Source organism: Pinus tabuliformis, chromosome 1_2 (genome assembly GCF_031772625.1).
Source record: "Pinus tabuliformis cultivar Carrire ecotype Pingquan chromosome 1_2, CPIR1, whole genome shotgun sequence".
Taxonomy (NCBI): Eukaryota; Viridiplantae; Streptophyta; class Pinopsida; order Pinales; family Pinaceae; genus Pinus; species Pinus tabuliformis.
Window position 1 is genome coordinate 668,292,769 of NC_142298.1, and position 23,194 is coordinate 668,315,962.

The 23,194-nt window shown below is 37.1% G+C and overlaps 1 protein-coding gene and 1 pseudogene across 2 annotated transcripts; one reads left to right on the plus strand and one right to left on the minus strand.

Annotated features, from left to right (window-relative positions):
* Nucleotides 1-23: 23 nt before the first annotated feature.
* Nucleotides 24-3,017, minus strand: LOC149207462 (disease resistance RPP13-like protein 4). Its single transcript, XM_089398048.1, has one exon. It carries the CDS (start codon nt 3,015-3,017, stop codon nt 24-26), a length of 2,994 nt encoding a protein of 997 aa, XP_089254174.1.
* Nucleotides 3,018-21,201: 18,184 nt separating this feature from the next.
* LOC149207463 (NAC domain-containing protein 68-like) lies at nt 21,202-22,865 on the plus strand (annotated as a pseudogene). The gene is made up of 3 exons (XR_016253054.1): nt 21,202-21,416; nt 21,541-21,851; nt 22,313-22,865. The product of XR_016253054.1 is annotated as an NAC domain-containing protein 68-like (transcript).
* Nucleotides 22,866-23,194: the final 329 nt, after the last annotated feature.

A 23,194-nucleotide genomic window follows, 5' to 3' on the forward strand; every position in this document is an offset into this window, starting at 1 on the left:
AAGTGCAACTAATTTCTTTGTGATTAGTCAGCGCCCTCTTCAATGATTCGGGCATTTGTTTCTGGGGCTGGTTGCACTTGTTTATTGGGAAGTACTTCAACTTTGACATGTCTAGGTAATCGCAGGGGCATTCGTTTCTCCAGGCTGCAGTTCTTCATGAGCAAGTGATTCAACATTGGCATTGCTCCCTTCTCCAGACTTGGAAAATTTTCCAAGGAATTAAAGTCTTCTATCATCAGCTTTTCCAGCTTGGGAAATGCCTGGGGTTCTTCAAACTCCTTGGGAAACTCTGTGCATTTTTTGTTGTGCGACAAGTGGAGCTTTTTCAAATTTGGAATGTTTTGTAGCCCCTTATACTGTGCACTAGTGTTGTCGCCTTCTATGACAAGCACCATGAGGCTCTGAAGTTGAAACATCCATGTTGGAACCACGCAGTTGCAGATATGGAGCTTCTCAAGGCGTTCCATGCGTTGTGTGTCGTCGGGAAGATGGAGGAGGCCGCGAGCGGAATTTAAACTATTTCGGAAATAGAGGGTCCGCATATCTGTCAAACCCCCAAAGGTGCCCTCGAGGCCAATACGACCTGCCGAACCCGGAGATTCTGATGCAGATGCTGATGAATATTGAGCGTCTATTAGTGTAACTGATAGGCTTTGCAGACGGATCAATCCTCTTAGATCCGTCCATTGCAAATCCGGTGCAGTTGGTGTGCTTGATTGATCGCCTATGGATACTATAGCGCCTTTCAACGTCCTTAAATAGACCAGCTTGGATATTCCAGCGGGCACCGTCTTCAGATTTTTGCAGCCCTTCACATTCAAATGTAGCAAATATTTGTGCCCGCCTATCCCCATATGCAGGCTGCTCAGATTTTCGCACCCACTAACGTCGAGATACTGGAGGTGCTTTAGACCGCTCAAGGACTCCGGCAGCTTCCTGATTTTTGTCTCCGACAAATTGAGTAACTTGAGATGCTTTGCATTTTCAATGGATGTGGGTAATGAGTCGATGCAAGTCTGACTTAAATCTAACACCACCAGATATTTCAAGTTATCGAAAAAATTATGAGGAATGGATTCAAGCTTGGAGTTGTTCCATAGCAATAGAGTGCGCAGCCCCGGACAAGGAAGGGGCTGATCGCTGATTGTGGAGATTTCGTTCTTAATTAAAGAAATTCTCCGTACGCCCTTGCACTTATCCATTGGCACTTGTTTCAATTCCTTTCCAGGCTCTAACAAACAGTACTTAGATTCCTTGCTAGATTCACGAAGAGCTAAATCATGCAAAAGATCATGAAGCCGACAATATTTGACTCGCCCATCAGAAACAAGCCTTGAAATTTCGATCATGCATAGATTAATAAGTTTGTTTATATAAGAGCGTCCTACCTCTATTGCGTCTCCTGCATCTCGAGTAGAAGTAGAAAGAAAACCTTCAGCAATCCACACATGCACTAGGTATTCTGACTTTATTTGAGAATGTGGAGGAAAGGCAGAACAGTAAAGGAAACAAGGCTTAAGGTGAGCTGGCAAAGCTTGGTAACTTAACCGGAGTGAGTGCATAACGTGGGCTGTCTCTCCCTCTCCTAATTCATCTGGACGATCCAAGCTGGCTTTGAGATGATGCAACGTGGATTCCCACTCATTAGGAACCGTCTTCAACCTTGTCATAGACGCTGCTATTGTTTTCACGGCCAACGGTAATCCTGAACATTTTTTCACAATACGGTAGGCAATGCTGGTCAGGTGGTCAGGCTCTTGGTCAGATGGTTGGTTTGATTTTATACCCTTCTCCGATAGTGGCTCTTGAGGTGAAGGCTCTTGGTCAGCTGGTTGGTTTGATTTTATACCCTTCTCCGATAGTGGCTCTTGAGGTGAAGGCTCTTGGTCAGATGGTTGGTTTGATTTTATACCCTTCTCCGATAGTGGCTCTTGAGGTGAAGGACTGGTAAGAATACGCGGAAAATTAGGGGGGAGAGTAGTGGTACAATTGGCATAAAAACGGAATAATTTCCAGCTGGCGTCATCAGACAAATACCTCATTTTGTAGATCTCACGAGTCCCCTTTTGACGATTTCCTATCTGCTCTGCAACATCTTTGTCCCGAGTGGTCACCACAATCTTATTTCGTCTGTCAGATGACAAACGCAGCCCAATCTTTTCCCAAGCTTCTTTGTCCCACACATCATCTAGAACAAATAAACACCGTTTTTCATGTAAATGTCTATTAATTCTGTGGGCAACCTCCGCCTCGCTTACCTTTGACATCTTATGACCCTTATCGTCTTCCTCCCCAAGCCTCAGATACTGCCTTCCCGTCACCAAAAGGAGCTCTTTAACCAAGAATTTCGGCGAAACTGTCAGCCAGACTAGATGGTCGAAACCCTTTCGGACCTCTGGGCTGTTGAACACGTTTTCGACCAGATGACTTTTGCCGAGTCCCCCCATACCCACAACGGCAATGACCCCATATCCCTCATCTTTCAGTATCCATTCAATAATTTTACCCATGTCATCAGTCATGCCCACTGTGAGAGACTGACACCTGTCGAGTATATCACTCCGTTTCCTCCTGCTGTATAGCTCTTCAAAATCATACGCATTATTGAATGCGTGAAGCCGAACGTCTGCATCGAGGACTGATGTCACATATTTGAGATATTTAGCACTGCTGTGTATCCTCTTGATCCTTTCCTTTAATGCCCTAATCCTACAGCCCATCTGATACTTGAAGATTATAATGTTGAAAAAATTAAGCTCACGATCCTCGCATTCCTCTACTAAGTATACAGCATCGTACAAAAAGTCCTGAACTTTGTCGACCCAGTTCAAAATTGATGAATTGGAAGCGCTCTTTCCTCTCGCGTCGTTCAAGAGGGAATTAATGGAATTCACCTCCTCACAAATGAATTCAAAATCATCTTTGAAGTCAATAACAAGCGATACCTCCTCAAATAGTTTTTCAGCTAGCATTGAAGCCATTTTTTCTGCCAGCGTGCTAATAACCGCCTGTTCCATCTTCGGTCTAATTCCAATTCGCAATTAACAACCTCTGCAACAAAACCCATGCACAGCATATCCGCACAAAATCAGAGCCACAGTAAAAGATGTTATTCAAAACAATAAGTTTGTTTTACCCCAGAGAAGCAATGTTGCATCTCATCAGACAGAAGAGAAGCAAAAACAAGTTGTCTTTACTGAAATGTAAAAACAAGTTGTCTTTACTGAAATGTTTTGAAAGTTTTTATAGTGGGTTTTTCGAGTTTAATTTCTGTGGTAAGAATTTATTGAAATCACAAATTTAATAGGTAATTTCTACACAATCCAAGTGTTTTATGAGTATTTCAAAGTGTTGAATTCATATTTACAATAAAAAATCAGTTTAAATAACCCAAATCAAAATTTCACCTAAAATTTTTCCAAGCCTAAATTATTCCATATAATATCACAACCCATTGTTATTCAAAACACTAAATTTGTTTTAGTAACATTGTAATCAATGTTTGATGCATCTCATGAGACAGAAGATCAGAAGGCACAAGGACTCTGGACTGGATTCAACAACAGCAAAATCACAATATTCTAGTCTGATAATGGTTTTAAGATAACTAGTCTGACCTCTTACACAGAAAACGTTACAGCCACCGATTTCTTTCTCCAATTGCAGTCTGCAGCCAATGATTTCTTCAGTTACTGGGAGAATGGCATTTAATTTACGCCCAACACTTTGCAGCCTCTACAGCACTGTTGCCCCACGCTCTCTCTTCTACACCCTCTAAACGATTTTCCAGCGGTAGCTTTTATACATTCAGGAAAGGAGACGACAAAATAGTCTCCTGCAACCCAGCTCTTTCACGCGCTTTTCTCTGCTCTTTCCTGGTTGCTGGGTTGTTGGGTTGTCATTATGACAAAAAAAAATTCCACAAACATTCCACAAACCTTTATTAATAATTCCACAAAGATACGCCAAAACAGTCCCAACCTTTATTAATAATTCCACGGAGATACGGCAAAACAGTCCCCACCTTTATTAATAATTCCAAAAAGATACCGCAAAACAGTCCCAACATACCAGCTATCCACAATCCTTTCTCAGTCATTACACGAACATCAATTTCTGGTTGACTGACAGTAAGGGAAGATTCCAAGGAATGAGACTTGGAATGGTCCACCTTCATGCACATATATCAAAAAGATGTTAACTGACAATAATGGAAGATTCAAGGAATGAGACTGGACTGTTCAACCTGCCTGCAGATATACCAAAGAAATGTTAGACGGACCATAATGGAAGGTTCAAGGAATGAGAACCTGTCTACATACAAATCAAATATATGTTGACTACAAATCAAATATATGTTGACCCACAATAATGGAAGATTCAAGGAAACAGACTTTGGAGTGTTCAACCTGTCTGCAGCTATATCAAAGAAATTGCACCTTTCAATACATGAATTGGTGTTTAGATTGTAATGAATTGGGATAAATTTGGGCATAGTTTAATAAATTTGGGATTAGCCTGCCTACATACAAATCAAATATATGTTGACTGACAATAACGGAAGATTCAAGGAAACAGATTTTGGAGTGTTCAACCTGCCTGCAGCTATATCAAAGAAATTGCACCTTTCAAGACATTAATTGGTGTTTAGTTTGTAATAAATTGGGTGACGTCTGCCCGCACCCCCACTAGGGGTACAACTCTCAAGGCAAGACGTCATCCATTGTATGACATTATACAAAGTTAATTAATATTTATTTGTATATGCAGAGGAATTTGGCAAGAGCTAACCAACCTGTCATAGGGCATTAAATGCCTATATGGAGCCCGGCTCTAGCATGGATGTCGAATGGATGTCGAGGGGGGTCATCCTCCATACATCATTAATCCGGGAAGGACTACATTCCGTTTCTGAGAATGTGGGACCCACCATCCGTGAGCTGGCACCGGGACCCATTTTCAAACTGCGACCTCCCCTCGCGCCAAAAGACCATTTTCATTTTCGAACATTCGCTCCCGTTCGAACCTACTTTGTGCATCCTCTGTAACCGTCTGCGCATCCGCTGCACCCACCTCGCAGGCAATCCCAGGCGCGAGGTAAAAATACAATCACTGAGAACCCTCCATGTTGGTTTGGCTCAAATCTCAGTTGGATCAAAAGTTGTTGCAACCATTTTCATTTTCGAACATTCGCTCCCGTTCGAACCTGCTCTGCGCATCCTCTGCAACCGTCTGCGCATCCTCTGCACCCACCTCGCAGGCAATCCCGAGCGCGAGGTAAAAATACAATTATGCAGTTTAGATAATCATGCTCTCACATTCCAATTATGCAGTTTAGATAATCTGCTATCCTTTGCTTGTTATCGCTGCATACAATAAGCACCAAATAAGCATGATGCGTATGAAAGCTCACATTAGTCGTGAAAATAGCAGAGTAGAATCAAAATGAGATCAGATGCGCTTACACGTTAATACTTTTCCTTTAGTTGCATATATAACTGTGATTATTATCAATGTTAGCAAGAATCACTGTTGAACATCAGTTTACATTGGAGGTAGCAATACTTCAAAGATTCAAGTTGCTTAACGCTCAACCACTTGCAACAACTTCTGATCCAACTGAGATTTGAGCCAAACCAACATGGAGGGTTCTCAGTGATAGGATCCAACAAACTATGTTCTTCACTGTTAGCTTTTTAGGAGTCTTGTTTTTGTCCTATTGGGGTGAGATCCAATTGATGTATTAAGCTTATGGTGAAACTTCGAACCTACAGTCTTGGTTTCAGTGACCTTGGTCATAAGTAGTTGTAAGCAGTAGTAGTCCATATTTCTCTCAGGTGTGTATTTTAATTTTTCTGCAAATTGTTATACTGAGATTTATATAAATAATAATAATAACTTAGTTTTAAAGTCATTACCAAGCGAGATAATAAATGGATTAGGGTATGAAACCCTTAAAATGAAATATATGCCAACAATGCTTTAGATATATTTTCTTAAGTGAGGCAATTTAATACTTTGAATAAAAAAAATTAGTAATTGTTTTGGACTTCATCTAAGCATAACAAAGTGGAACAAACTGATTAAAGTTGTATAACAAAGTGGGACAAACTGATTGAATTTCCTTTCATTCAACAAAGATGCTAAAGTACATGGCAAGCTCCTGTCCTTAAACTTTCCTTTCCTTTAATTCCAGCCTTATATTACATTAAAAATATTATATTGTTACAACCATTCGAAAAGTAGTTCAGACAGAAAGAGTGGAACTTCTGATTAAAAAAGAGGTGGGTCTTTTGCTAAAAATAGCATGGGACCTAAGATAGACTGAATATCTGTGGCATCCAATCCTGTTTTATGTCAAAGGTTGTCTCCAAAGAATCAAGTTGTACATGATTTTGAAGCTAAAACGAGAGATTCAGAACATGGTTTGAAAATAACTATAGTCGGATAAGCTGTACAGGCAGACTCTTATAAAAAAATATTTAATCAGGGACCGACAAGCCTTGCTCTAAGACCATGAACTCATTGGAATTGTATGTCATTTGAGTTGAAACTTGGTAGGTAGTCTGAAGTGGTTAAGCCAGTAAAGTAATCTTGATTAAAATCAAGAAAAGTTATTTGGTCTAACTAAGGGAAGGGATTTTGTAGACCTTCCATACTAAAATTATACGTTGATTGTGGCTGTTCTTGCAAGAAATTCTCCAGTCTGACCATGGTAATACAAAGAACCCAATCATACAACTACATTAAGAAGAATATTTTCATATTTATCATGCCTTCCTCATATTTTAAATGATCATGTAGGAAGAACTAGGGACCAAGAAAAAGGGATGGAACAGAGCTTGTGTGTGAGACAAAAAGTGGTTCTTAAATTAGATACTTAGAGAGACTGAAATATTTTTATTTCCTACAAATGATTCGATGACTGATGCAGGGGCAAATTTAGTGGTCAAAATAAACTGCAAGTGCACACTTTTCATGTTTGCATGAGCACGCTTAATAAACTGTAGATAATTGGTTGCATGATGAAACAGAGATGGCTATCATTATATTTGTAGTGAAACAGAGATCAGGATGAAAATGACCCTCAAGTAGGTTAGAATTGAATGTTGTAATAGATAACAATTAGAGTATAAACTTAGAAGATTCCAAGTTGGGGAAAGTCTTACCAGTAGTGACAAGTAGCTGATTTCTAGTAGGAATTAACTTGGGAGATTTGGATGTGCCAGAGCTGCTGGTTGTAAGGGAATAACTCCTCTACTTTTATTTGGTTTATTACAAAGTTGATTTTAATTAGAATAATTGTTAGACTTTATATTCTGACTGTTGCTGGTATGATAAATGCTATGAGAAATTGATGATTTTGGGCCTACGGCATAGCACCGTGTCAATTGTTATCAAAATGATGTTCATTTTATGGAAGCTTGTGGGCCGAAATTGCTAAGAGAACTGTCCAGGCATACAGCCTGAGGACAATTATGTTGATTGTTGTAAATAACCAAGTAGAGATTCTGTATATGTTGATATTTTGAAGTTGAAATGTTGTGCACCAGAGGGTTAAGAAAATCCCTGATAGTTCCCTCTAAGTTGTGGGACTGTTAAGAAGGATGTTTGACTGTGATTTGAGGATGCGATGCTTGTTCTAGCTACCTTTATATTGGTCTGAGATTGAATATGTTTAGAAGGAATGTGCATGAGAAAAGGAAGGATGTGATGCTCATATTTAGAGTTCCTTTCGTGAATATTTTGAAGTTATTGTGTAAGGGGTGAGATGTTCCATATTATCTCCCTCAAAATTGTGTGAGATGCTTGCATACAAGTCATTGAAATTTGTTAAGATTGTTGAGGTGATTGCACGTGCTTCCTCATATTTATCAGTGAATGGTGTTATTTCAGAGTATTGCATGGTATATTAGTTGCTGGTTGAAGACTGGTTGGCATATCAACTCATAAATTAGAAATGCAATATTATTTAGTTCTGGGTTATTTGCATTGGTGAAAGGTGCTTCTTGTCATTGTATGGTGTATATCAGAATTGTATCTTTGGCTGAAGTCTAATATTAAGGTTGTCCCGCTATTTGAAAAATGTTTGGGCATGAATACAACATTATGTTTTCTAATCTGAAATAAAAAAGAAGAAACAACCACCTACAGCCATAAGACATTAAATTGTTTGACGAAAACTCTCACCGAGAACTTCAATAAAAACTCAGAGATTTAAGGGAAAAATTAAGGTGTTTCCAAAGGGAATCTTACATAGGAAAGGCCATAATTACCTTAGAAATGAGAACATAAGAATCTATTTAGAAACAAATATGGGAAGGCGTGAGAAACATTACCTTCTGTCACATTATATCAGTTAATTGTTGTTCTGCATGTTGGTTTCATTTTCTTGTAGTTTCCATCAATGAGGTTTTTAACAAATACAAACAAAAAAGCACAAACACGATGTTGGTAGGATGGTCATCAGATAGCTGTCGATACAAACTTGTATTTAGAAGCTGTAGTTTCCATTAGATGAGGTCGATACAAACTTGTATTTAGAAGCACCTACAAGTATTCTACAAGATGCACACTCTGCAGGGCTGGAAATATTTGCTGCTAATTTTGCCAAATTATAACTATGACCCAGTAAGGGAATATCTTCAGTTTGTGGACAACAAGAATTTCACATTTAATGGCATCCTAACTGATTCCTCTGTAACAACATCAAAGGCTATAGGTATGAATTTCTTTCTACTTAACCTCCACCAATTTTTGAAATTCCTTATCCATGCCCACTTGGCCAAAGAGGTATTAGTTTATTTCTTTAGACTTGCAGAAAATGCAAACATCAATCATCATAATAGTTATATCAGTGAAATATTTAGCAGCCTGTGTCCAAGCCTTTTTTTTATGGTGCCAATCCATTTCTGCCATCAAAACAACACTTTTAAACACTCTCACGCATTTCCCCAAAATTTTCTCACAATATTTTGTCTAGAAATTCATGGTGTGGACAAAATTTTGGGGTCATGAGACAACACCCAAAAGTTTTGAATTGCAAATTCTGGGAACATCTAGGGTGGACAGCAGCAAAGTCAAACAATTTATGTTTTGTACTGCAGATTCTGCGAACATCCAAGATGGATAGCAACCAAGCTAAACAATTTATGTTTTGGATTGCAGATTCTGCTAGCACACATGATTTGACTTCATAGATTGGAAACATTTAGCACACATGATTTGACTTCCTGGATATTGCCTCTTGTTGATGGTGATCTGGATAAGCATAGGAGTGTTCTCTCTATTTGGAACCCTCCACCCAATGCAATCCCTCTTTCAAGATGTGAGCAATAGCTCTGGAAAACACTAACAGTGAACTGCAATTGGAATCGCTGGATATAGCAATGTTTTTGAAAATGTAACAGGAAAAACCATTTTCTAGGGTTTCTTTAGTCAATCTTACTAATACCTGATATTTTGAAGTCCTTAGAATCCTTGATAGCATGACAAGGTTTGTCTTAAATGATTCATTTCTTCTTGTCATGCTACATCCTCATTTTCATGAGCATGCATGCATTATTAACTCTTTATGCCCAAAGTCTTATCACTGATATTTGATTTTCTGTTATTTTTCAAAGATGTGCATTTAAACTTGAGGTAGCATAAAAATAATCAGTTTCAATCAGGATATTTTGTCATATTAAAGTATTCTAACATGAATCTATTTTGTTGTTGTCACTATGCAGTGCTTCTAAGCTCATGGAATGGTGGAAAAATGGACACTGTGCATTGAAGTATCATGCCGCCCAAATCCGGGTCGAGCATCTTTAAAATTTGTCCTTCACAATGGGGCAAAAAATCATGTGATTTATAGAATATGGGAAGTGCAGGGAAAGACAACCAATAACGAAGCATACTACATTACACTTGTTGTGGGGTTAAAAGAGGCAAAACACAATGGGGTGAAGAACATAATAGTGCTGACAAACTCAGATTTAATTTGTAATCACATGGAAGGCATCTACAATGTTCGCGCAGACAATTTGAAGCCCCTCTACAGAGAGGAAAAAATCTGGAGTGCTCGATTTAATTCTTTTACGATAAAGCACCTTGCAGAGATCCATAAAATGTCTACTGATCTAATGGTTGGAGCAATCTCAAGTGTAGATGCAGGTGCCAGAGATGATTCAGGATCATCGTTCATTCCACTGACAAACATTGATCAGCATCAGTATAGGTCTCGACTATGTGTATACACCATGGTTGTCATTTTTCTTGGGATTCTCATACCGTGGTTCTTTCAGTAAAGAACTCGTTAATGTAATTTTTTTTCATTTTGTAATATCATTCACCTTAGATGTCCAATCATGTTATAACTGAATTCATGTGTCCAATTATGTACATTATATTTGAGGTGAACTAATTATTCTTAACCTACTAATGGTTCAACGAATATTATTGTAGCTCCGTTTGAATTTAATTTTAATTTCAAGTTTCAGATGCTACCTCTTTAATACAGTGTTGATTTCCACCTGGATGGATGCCATGGGAATAAATGAAAGTAACAAAATAGGGTTATTTACATCTGGTTTGTTGGTTTTCACAACATTTAAGAAGTATAAGTCATTTCTGATGCAAACCCTAGCTATATCCATATCTATATGATGACAAGCCGAAAATAGTTGATGCGTGATCTAATGTGAGATGAAGAATTTCATACCATGAAACCCTCCTAGGAACATTGATGCATAATAATGACAAACTCTAACCTAGTATGAAGTGAATTTTCTTAGGTACATGGTTTGCCCTAGAATGATGCAATGTACGCATATATCAATGAAGCCCTACATGCCCATGATGCCTTTGAAGATGCCATAATCTTAATAAATAAAGAACACAAGTGAAGAAACGCCCATCTTTCAAAATTGCCTAAAAGATTAAAAATATGGAGTTCGTAAACTTTGTCAAAATCATAATGATAAATTCTGCTTCAAAAAGCTTAATCCCCCATTTTCTTGACATGTCCCTTGTTCGTCACACCCACACTAATCTTCCAACTAGGACACCTTTCTTACAAGCACAAGAAATGCTCTAGAGTCTAGTGTCCCATGTTTCCAGCACCGGAACCAAAAACTAAGGTTTTGGAATTTGCAAGAATGACACCAACAATAACAACTAGAAATTTAAAGCGTAATGCCCCATAATATTGGCCATCTCGTTACCACAGGTCTAACTCAGCTAATGGCCATAGCTCATCATCTAATCAAGAACACTCACTATTGACTTTACACCAGAATCAATGGTGATGTGCCACCATAAAAAGTATGCCATAAACCATGACAGGGAAGTACATCATCACCATCCATATTCATCAAAGTGTAACAAAGAAAGATGTAACAAAATACCATGCTTATTAACATATACACAACAACTACAAGAATCCTGATGGAACATAGTAGGTTATCAAACATTTAGAACAATGCTCCATTCAATATCCACACAATATGGCAAGAACCCTTCAATAGCATGCCAAAACTAAACAATGTTACCACTTGTAACAACCCAAAACTAGCAACAACCCTAAACTGTTCAGAGCTCAAGTACTTGTACACCACTACCTGCTCAATGGCAATTTAGGTAACCTTTACAGCATTCCGTTACCCTGATGTACATGCATCTTTTACATCCAAACTAGTAAGTAAAGCATAGTCATTTCCAAAGAAACGTTACAATGAGTTCGAAGCTCTCTTAAAACTTCCAAGTTTAAAATGAATATCACTTTACATTTGACCAAGTCAAATAATATATCTAAAATGGGGATTAATACCTCACCAACCAAGTCAAATAATATATCTAAAAGGAGGATTACTCATTGTACCATATAATTCATCTTTAGATCCTGTGTAATGCATAAAGAGGTGGAATACTATGTTATGGAGCCCATGTACTATTATCACAAGCATCACTTTCACTTATATCAAGGTGTCAAGGTTATTTCTATATTATATGTTAATTAGAGTCTAGCAGTGAGCAGCTTGATTAATTCATATATCCTGAAGCCTTATGAATAATTGTATAGCTATGCTTTTATAGAGATGTAAAATTGGTTGTGTGAATGGCCTAGAGATGGCCTGTGCTCATGGTTTTTTGGAGCCAAGGCTAGTTTACATATGACATCACTATGTTTTCACAATCATAACATATTATATCAGTTCATTTACTAAATGAACTAAATTATGGTGCATCCAGAAACCAGATTAGTGTGATATTAGAAATTTTATTCATTAGATTTTAAATCCAGAATGTTTCAGTGTAATGCCTTCTGGACCTATTTTCACAATCATAACAGATTAAATCAGTTCATTTACTAAATGAATTAAATTATGGTGCACCCAGAGACCAGATTAGTATGATATTAGAGCTTTTGTTCATTAGATTTAAATCCAGTGTAATGCCTTCTGGACCCTCTTTGGTATATGGGTTGTTATCTATGTAATGTCCATAATAATTGCAACTTTTACAATAATACTGTCTTTCCTCCTCCTCACTGATTGAAGAACAAGGATCCATTAAGCTGCCAATATCCTCCATAGACAAGATAACCGCTTAGCTGTATAGCTAGTTACACATATCAAACTAGTAAGTAAAGCAGAGTTGTTTTCAAAGAAACGTTACAATGAGTTCGAAGCTCTCTTAAAACTTCCAAGTTTAAAATGAATATCACTTTACATTTGACCAAGTCAAATAATATATCTAAAATGGGGATTAATAACTCACCGACCAAGTCAAATAATATATCTAAAAGGAGGATTACTCGCTGTACCATATAATTCATCTTTGGATCCTGTGTAATGCATAAAGAGGTGGAATGCTATGTTATGGAGCCCATGTACTATTATCACAAGCATCACTTTCATTTATATCAAGGTGTGAAGGTTATTTCTATATTATATGTTAACTAGAGTGTAGCAGTGAGAAGCTTGATTAATTCATATATCCTGAAGCCTTATGAATAATTGTATAGCTATGTTTCAAAAGAGATGTAAAATTGGTTGTGTGAATGGCCTAGAGATGGCCTGTGCTCATGGTTTTTTGGAGCCAAGGCTAGTTTACATATGACATCACTATGTTTTCACAATCATAGCAGATTATATCAGTTCATTTACTAAATGAACTAAATTATGGTGCATCCAGAAACTTGATTAGTGTGGTATTAGAAATTTTATTCATTAGATTTTAAATCCAGAATGTTTCAGTGTAATGCCTTATGGACCTATTTTCACAACCATAACAGATTAAATCAGTTCATTTGCTAAATGAATTAAATTATGGTGCACCTAGAGACCAGATTAGTATGATATTAGAGCTTTTGTTCATTAGATCTAAATCCAGTGTAATGCCTTTAGGACCCTCTTTGGTATATGGGTTGTTATCTATGTAATGTCCATAATAATTGCAACTTTTACAATAATACTGTCTTTCCTCCTCCTCACTGATTGAAGAACAAGGATCCATTAAGCTTCCAATATCCTCCATAGACAAGATAACCGCTTAGCCGTATGGCTAGTTACACATATCAAACTTTACAAAAAAAACTCGTTGAAAAACCATGGTGCTTTACAGGCCTTATCTTCCCAAGCATATACTAAAAGAATACAATTTTGTATAAATATAGTGAAATATGCTACAAATTACAATGACATTTGAAAAACTCCATCACTAACTCTGCTTTCCAAAGAAATGGGTGTCTCACTTGGAGGAGGCTCACAACACAATTAGCCATGGAACTGCTATTATAGCTCTGTTTCGAAGAATAGATAACTCTTGATACATAATATAGTCAAAAAGGTATAAAAATAACCAGATCGTTCTGCAAGAAAGTGATCTAAGGTTAGACTAAACATCTGAAAAGAAATCTAATATATTCTTAGTGTGAACAGGACTTTATTAGTTATGACTTCCACCTGTTGCACCTTGTCACCATCCTATACGAACCAGCTGACTCCCTGATCATAGAATCTGTGAGATGGCTTTCCAAACAAACTTGGAAAGGCTGATTTTATTCACTTTCATGGACATCAAAAGACAACTATAACTGCAAGGAGATGATGATTCTGCCATAAAAAATTAATAATCAGCTCAAGATTGCAGTCGATTTCCAGGCAAACTACTAGGTGATGCCTGGCGATTAAGTTCCTGGAAACATGAAGCACAAAACAATTTAGAGAACTGATATTGTAGCATGTACTCTTTGCTTGAGTTTAAGTGTTGTTTGAGAATTCTAGGGGGCAGCTACAAAACTTTCAAAATTTTGAGTGCATTCTTTAACTCAAAAATTCAAGAACAGAAAAAGCCCAAAGAAGAAAAATATCAAGGTCAAATGTCACAATTTGGAATGAGCTTGATTAGCATACCTCTAAAAAACGCAGGTGTCCAGGTTGTGTATAGGTTGACTTCACAATGGTTTCCCACAGTAAGCCAGTCTCTTCTGCTCTCACAAAATTCAATATCTTTCCAGCATAGCTCTTGAAATTAAATCCCTGCGGTCTCTAATACTATACAATGAGACCCTGTCTGTTTAATAGAGCAGCTGATCATTTCATGCCAACATCACTATGCAAGCAATCCTCAGAGGTGTTTTGTTGCAACTATAAAACCAACCAGACCTACTGAAGAATAGCCCAAAAGTCATATCATGAGGAAGCAAAGCAATAAAACCCCAAAATGAAACACTTTGAATACACTGACCAAAAGAAATGACAAAACCATAGCAAGAAACAGGTAATGGCAATTGTTTGATTCCTCCCCTGAAAGGAAGGCTACGAAGGATTTTAGTTGCAATAACAAACATGAAATCATAAATCATCTTTCAAAGCAGCACTATCCAATCCTAGCATGGCTCAAACAATTTGCAAGGCGAGATCAATTTCAACTGTCACTGAATTTTGGGCAGTTGGGTTATTGGCCATAACACCATTAGGATCATCTAGGTTCTTTTCATTCCAATAAATATTTTGGCACAGAAACCCAACTGATCAGAAAACTTACTTGGCATAACTGAACCACCAACCCCTCCCCATGATGATGGCAATGCTCTTCAACAGAATTAAATTGCAGTCAGAGAACATGGTGTTCTAAGCTAACTTAGAAGTTAGAACCACCATTCCCTATTTGATCTAATCCAAAATCTCCACATACACTAACAGTTTACAGTTCCAAGGCCATCAAAAATGCAGGGAAACCGAGCAAAAAGGGCAACTGCAAATGGGTAGAAATGGAAATGTAAATAGTAAGTCAGCAAGCATGGATCCTTGGGCCTGTTATCTGTAACTCCCAATGTTTAAGCAAGCAATATCATTATGGAGGCTTGGGAAGTGATGAATAATGGTCAAATTGAAGAAGAATTCAAAAGAAATATGGGGAAACTCACCTTGTGGTAACTGATAACGAGATGAACTGTGGTTTGAAGAGCATTTGGAAGGCTTGTGAGGCTGTTAGGATTTTTCTTTCCTAGAAGGATTAGTTTCTTAGATATGGCATGTCATTTCATGATCACCAGCTGTGGTGGTCCCCTCTTGTGAAGTTTGAGGGCAAGCTGTTGTTCGAGTCTCCCTAGGTCTTAACTTTAAGGTTTTTCAAGAAAGGCATTAACTCAACCAATGAATTCTTTACCAGATGATAAAATCCCAACGTGTAGATTGCTAGCTCTAACACCCTTTGTTTGAGCCAAAATTTTTGGCCTCCTAGCCATTGCCAACCAAAAAATGGATAGGCTAGGAATTGGACTAAACTCTGTCTCCAAACAAAGTATTAGATGGTATACTATTTTGCAAGAAGAGAGAGAATTTTTTGAGTATGGTCATTTTAAATTAGAGGATGCCAATAAGTTTAGAAGGGAAGTAATGGCTGAAGGGGTTTAGATTCCTTCTTCACCATATGTGGACTGTCTCCTAATGGCAGAATTGGATCTCTCTAAATAAGATGGAAGAGACAATACACCTACTATGTGGCCATGGACGACCAAGGAAAATGTTGGATGACGAAATTTGGTGAAGCAGGAATACCTCTATAACTAAGCTGCATGATATGGGGAAATGGAAACCTGAATTTGAAACAGAAATGTGATGGAAATGTGACCCCTCAAATTAGTAAACAGTGAAATTTTCAGTTTTAACATTATGGTTTAGAATATAGATTCATGATTTAAAAGATACCTTTTTATTTTAGATCCAAAATTCTGGCCACGCGGTTTTTACTCCAAAAGTAAGAAGCAATAAGATACTTTTTTCAGCCCCACTGAAATGTATTTTAGGCGTGTTTCAACCATGTTTTGGAGTTTTTGTACCGAAATGCGGCTGGTATGCAGGGGGTACATTTCCTGCAACATAGCTCTACAATAATTGTTTTTATCCTACTAGGTCCATCCTTCCTTCATGAGTTATGACACATTGGACTTGAAAGACATAGCATTGAGTATGCATAGATGGGTTCCAACTCCACAATTTTCAATCATTTCCAGACACCAAAGGACTGAATTTGAGCATGTAAATAATTTTCACCAATTTTCACTGAAATTCATTTTGTATTGAAGCAACATGCCAAAATAACATCTACAATAATGAGCCAACCTGATATATAAGAGTTCCAATTATGCCTTTATGTACAATACACTATACTGTTATCCAAAAAGGATGTATCAAGCTTATAGTAGCAAAACGGCAAATAACCTTTTCCTGGAGTTTGTTAGAGTTCAGCCAACATTTACACTAAGATTTTATATGCTTTGAGTTCAACAAAAAGATTTCAATAGCTCAATACGATAACCGTACAAAATTGAAATTAGATAATGTTGTACATATCCAGAAACATTTTCAACCCATCATGCACACAACATGTTCTTGGATTAGGAGAGCCCTTTATAGGGTTATGCCCATATTATATCCATGAATACTCATCAGCTCAAATATTTGTCATCTCGCCATTGATTGCTGGCACTTTGATTGTTCTCTTCACCTGCTATTTCCTATATAGAGTGCAAGTGGCGATACAATCCGATTGGTTGTACAATAGGGGGCATCACCGTAGGGTGTGGAACCAAAATGTTATGGGTTGAGGTAGGTTGCCCAATGAATGAATTTGGTGCAATTGGTGGAAACAACCAGGGGGTTCGATGATCAAACGGGAGAGGTGGACGTGGTGAATCAAATGGAAAATGAATCAATAAACCCCCATATTTGGATCCACATTATTCTCATGAAATAAACGAACTTGACAACTTGAAGTATTATGAGATGTGGAATCTTCAGCTGTAACAAAAAAAAACACATTGTTATGCAATTGCATTGAAGGCGATGAAGATAATGATATTTTGAATTTCACATAAAATGATACATCAATTGATATTTCCATACCAGTATTTTGCAAAATAAAACCTTGTACCCTTCTAGATGTGTGGTCCAGATTGATTTCTTTTGTAGAAGAAATCTCCAATTGTTCATTCATGCTTCTTTTCTTTCCACGACACCGTCCAACCTTTAGAAACTGTGGTCCATCTTTTCTTGATTTCAACGCAGGAACACTTTGCCCCCCTTTTTTTGTTGGGCTCAAGAAACTATGTCGCCTCTTGGTAGTGACCTTGGATGGAGTTACAACATCAAATTTCTTATTATTGTACTCTTGGCTTACATTTTTTACCAATTGATTTAGTGCATATGCCTGCTCCAAAGTTGTGGGTGTTATTTGTAATAAACCCCTCAATCTCTTATGAGTTGATGACATCACAAGTTTAATTTCCTCATCGATTGTTAGGGCGCTATCTGGCCTTACAATGGTTGAATCAGTGGAAGGAGAAGCTGGAAGGTTCATTTCAATTTCTGGGCTCATTACAAACGATTCATTTAAATCAAGTAAATATCCAGGTCTTTCTGTAATAGACCTAGAGACATTAGGAAATTCATTGCCCCCTGAAACATTGCTAGTCACTACCATCTCAACTTTTAAAATATGCTTACAAATATTGCCATTTAGGGCCCATTTGCAATTACAAAAGTTTAGGTTCAACCCTTTATAGATGACATGATACCATGTATCACGAGTTGCCATAGTTTGGCTACGAACCAAATACTCACTTTCCTTGTTTCCATCAACCATACAATCTTCATCTGGGTTATTCTTTGCTTTGCACTTACTTAAATTTATTTGTTGCTCAATTTTTTAAGCTCAGACAAAACCAGTTTTTTTTAGACGTTGCATGTGAATGTAATACAACTCAACCTTTTTTAATAATAGGTGCAACAACCAATCCACCCTTCTATGGGACGCATTATTCTTCTCACAAAGGTACCTTTGCTTTAGATACCGGTGATAAGATTCGATAGCATTATTAGTATCCTGGTTGGAATGTGGGAAGTCCCTATATGATTTTGGCCACATATCTGGAAAAAAAAACATATATTAGATGCGAAGAAACAATAGAAAATGGTCAATTACAAAATAAACTAATAAAATGCAACTTTAAGAAACTTACATAATTTTTTGTTGTTTAATTAGTTGGTCGCAAAATAATCCAAAAACACAGTTTCTTCTTTGAATTCATCAAAGAAACTTTGAATTTCATGTTGCACAGATGCATCATCTTCACACGAATGCATGATTAATCCTAGAGCACGGAAGATACAGACTTTATTTTCCTTTCCCCTGACTTTGGTTCCAACATTTTTCAACCACGCTCTACGGACATGCCATACACACAATAATAGTGTACAGTTTGTGCAAGTCCTGAAATAATATAACATTATAAGAGAATATCCTTGAACATTATTGCTTTTTATCTCTTCTAAAAAGAAAAAACTGGTTCACCTTAATGCCTCAATTTCCGCTGCTACATCATCTGTGATGACAGCTCGGACATGCCAATCTGGGTTTTCCTTTTTCCCATTTGCAAATAATTGTGACATCCATTTACAAATATCAGGAGTACCATTCCGTGATGATATTACCCATGCCACTGGAATCCCATTGTGATGATCATCAAAAGCTATTATGGTGTACAGTTGATACTGCATTACAATAAGAAAACAAGATTATAAGCATATAAGAGGACGACATTGAAATAAAGTTGAATAAATGAAGTTTTGGTAAATATGTTTACCCCATATTTGTTAGTGCTAAAAGTGGAGTCCATTGATAACATGTTGTTGTGTGAGTATTTCACCATCATTGAAAGCATCCACTTAGTTTGTATGCCTATAATGAAATGGATGTTTTTAACAACATCTTGTTGTTGGTAGAAGAAAAAGCTCTCTGGGCACTCACTAACCCAACAATCCACACTCATTGGATCACTTTCATGCTTCACATACTCTAGCCTCTTGATATTATTGTACATGTTTGACACATCCTTTCTTTTCATGAAAGAATCTCGAGGTGCCCCTGTGAACAACTCACCAGATCCATATCTTAAATCAAAGATAAATTTTTCCCAGATCATTGTAGCATTAAAACCATCACGAACCAAATCTTCAACAATAGTTCGTATATGCTCTGTTAAATGCGGCGCAAAATTGAATTTCTTGGGCATGTCATTTGCCTCATTTCCATGACAAACCACATTTTTGTCATCAATATGTCTGCATGCTGTATATATTAGAACAACATCATTTGGTCTAAGAGCAAGTCGTCGCATAATAAAGTGACACTGACAACCAACTTTGATGCTGTGACGTGGAAGACGTTTTTTAGTTGTAGATCCAGGTTCAGCTACATTGTTGGATTGTACATGATTTGGACCATAGGCACACCAATATCTGTGATCAAGAATTTACCAAAAATTAAATAAAATATTTATGCATGTTTGACATAGTGAACTTAAAATCAAAAATATATATATATATATATATATATATATATAGAGAGAGAGAGAGAGAGAGAGAGAGAGAGAGAGAGAGACTCACACAACATATTCTAGATATGTTGAAGAATTTGTCCTCTTGATATCCTTCACATCTTTAATTCGTCGAGTTTTAGCAACAAATTGAGTAGGTGCACTTTCCCTCATTTGCTCTCCACTTATAAAATCCTCAAGTCGACAATATGGAATAATCACGACTTGGTCTCCTGCTACTTCTATCCATGTCAAATCTTCCGCTGAAAACTCTATCATTCCTTCTGGGTCCTCAACCTCCAACTCATTTATCAAGTCCCACTTCTTCATTCTTCAAATCCCTATACAAATGAGGGAACACGAATATTGACTAAACATATGAGCAACAGTTCATACTATAAATATTGAACACCACTTGAAATGCAATTTTTTGTAGTGTGTATAATTTACACTCAAGACCCCACCAGATATAAACACATTTAGAGCATAATTCCCTATCTCCCCTTCAATATTTCCTACCCATGCACAAAACAGTATTATAGACTTTCAAATGCTTCATCTTGGTATAATAAATACATTGCTGAAAGAAACATAATAACATGCAAAATCTGTTGCAAAGAAAATCCAACAACTCCTTGATAAATATGGATCATGACATGGGTTTATATTCTGAAGACCCAACCCTATTACTGAAACCTCTGTCTATGTATCTCAATTTAAAACAGAACCCTCAATCTCCTGGCTCCAAGTCGTTTGCAAAGATTCCCCACCTCAATGTTCTTTATCCAAATCCCTGAAACAAGAACTTCTTGCACAGAAGCTACTTAGTAGATGTTGCACAAGCACTTTTCTGAGTTTTGAGTTTTACCAACATAACTGTTTGAACCCAAGGAGTAGCTGCCTACATTCGCTAAAGTCTTATGAAAATGGGAAATGTTTTTGTTCCCAAACCCATATCTGCTACCTTTTGAAGTGTATTGCTTATGAAGGTGTCAAAATTGTCCTAACTCCACAATATTAGTATGAAAAGTTAGTGCTGCTATAAGATGATGCTATAATGTCTGATTTCACAGTGGCTTTGACTGATTGCCATTTATCCCGCAGTTCCTACAGTTCCATACCAGAGGGAAAAACAATTGGCTCCTGCAACATCTCCAGTTGTGGATATATTGAAAGGTATCCCTAGCTTGTGTTCAGAAATTATTGTTCGAAAATGCCATTTTAAAATATACTTCTAGGCAGACATGACAAGGTTTTCTAGACTGAAATATTACTGTAACGATGCGTCTTTTATTATATGTTGTTTTATTAGAGATGATCAAAGCATCTCAGGAGTATTGAGAAGAAAACACTAGGATAAACATAGCCATGGGTATGAGTAGAAGAAATGTAGAGGCTGACTTACAGTTGCCTCCTGGATTCAGATTCTTCCCTACAGATGAAGAGCTGGTTGTGCATTACTTGTGCAAGAAGGCAGCCTCTCAGATGATCCTTGTTCCTATAATAGCAGAAGTGGATCTCTACAAATATGATCCATGGCAACTTCCAGGTATATTTTTCATTTCTCCCCTCTAATCCTTGTACCCATATTTCTAAACAGATTATAGAAGGTGTGATCAGATGGATTTCAGGACTTAACGAAGAGCCTGTTCTTTTCTTTTTTCTATTTACAGAGAAGGCCCTGTTTGGAGAGAAGGAATGGTATTTTTTCACTCCCAGGGATAGGAAGTACTAGAATGGATCAAGGCCCAATAGGGCTGCTGGTTCTAGATACTGGAAAGCTACAGGTGCTGATAAGCCCATTACTGCTAAAGGTGGAAAGAAGCGAGTGGGCATCAAGAAGGCTCTTGTCTTCTATGCTGGGAAAGCACCCAAAGGCACAAAGACGAATTGGATCATGCACGAATACCGTCTTGCTGATGTTAGCAGACCTGCAAGGAAGAAAGGAAGCTTAAGAGTAAGTTCTTTTGTCCTCTTTGTAAGGTCTTGAGTCGGTAGTTTTGGAAATACAGTTCACTGGGTCAATTTGGCTTCTGGTTGTTATGTTCCATGCTTTCCCCCTTCTGTTTCTTCCCCTGTTTGCTCATATGGGCATTAGCAATAAGGATATTGGTGCTGAATGCTTGATTCCTCAATTACAAATATTGGTTCTGTATTGGATTGGAATAGAAATAAAAGACACGGGACTTAAATGATTGATTACTCAATTGAAGCTATTGTCAGTGGAATGTTTGGATTTGCATTTTTTATGGGAAGAATTATTGTATTTTTTTCTATCAGTTCTCTGAGGCCCAAAGGCTGGGAATTGTTTTTCCTTGTCTTGGATTTGGCCATTTGAAAATAGTTAGAGAATGAAATATAAGTTAGGGACTGGATTCTATATTTTCTTGTCTGCTCTGTCATTTATTTTGTGTATACTAATTGAAAATATTCTTCTTAATGTAGTTGGATGATTGGGTTCTCTGTATTACCATGCTCAGACTGGAGAATTTCTTGCAGGAACAACCACAATCAACGTATAATTTCAGTATGGAAGGTCTACAAAATCCCTTCCCTCAGTTAGACCAAATAAATTTTCTTGATTTTAATCAAGATTACTTTACTGGCTTAACCACTTCAGACTACCTACCAAGGTTCAACTCAAATGACATACAATTCCAATGAGTTCATGGTCTTAGAGCAAGGCTTGAAGGACCCTGGTTAAATATTTTTTTATAAGAGTCTGCCTGTACAACTTATCCGGCTATAGTTATTTTCAAACCATGTTCTGAATCTCTCGTTTTAGCTTCAAAATCATGTACAGCTTGATTCTTTGGAGACAACCTTTGACATAAAATAGGATTAGATGCCACAGATATTCAGTCTATCTTAGGTCCCATGTTATTTTTAGCAAAAGGCCCACCTCTTTTTTAATCAGAAGTTCCACTCTTTCTGTCCGAACTACTTTTTGAATGGTTGTAACAATATAATATTTTTAATGTAATATAAGGCTGGAATTGAAGGAAATGAAAGTTTAAGGACAGGAGCTTGCCATGTACTTTAGCATCTTTGTTGAATGAAAGGAAATTCAATCAGTTTGACCCACTTTGTTATACAACTTTAATCAGATTGTTCCACTTTGTTATGCTCAGATGAAGTCCAAAACAATTACTAAATTTAGAATTTTTATTCAGAGTATTAAATTGCCTCACTTAAGAAAATATATCTAAAGCATTGTTGGCATATATTTCATTTTAAGGGTTTCATACCCTAATCCATTTATTATCTGGCTTGGTAATGACTTTAAAACTAAGTTATTATTATTATTTATATAAATCTCAGTATAAC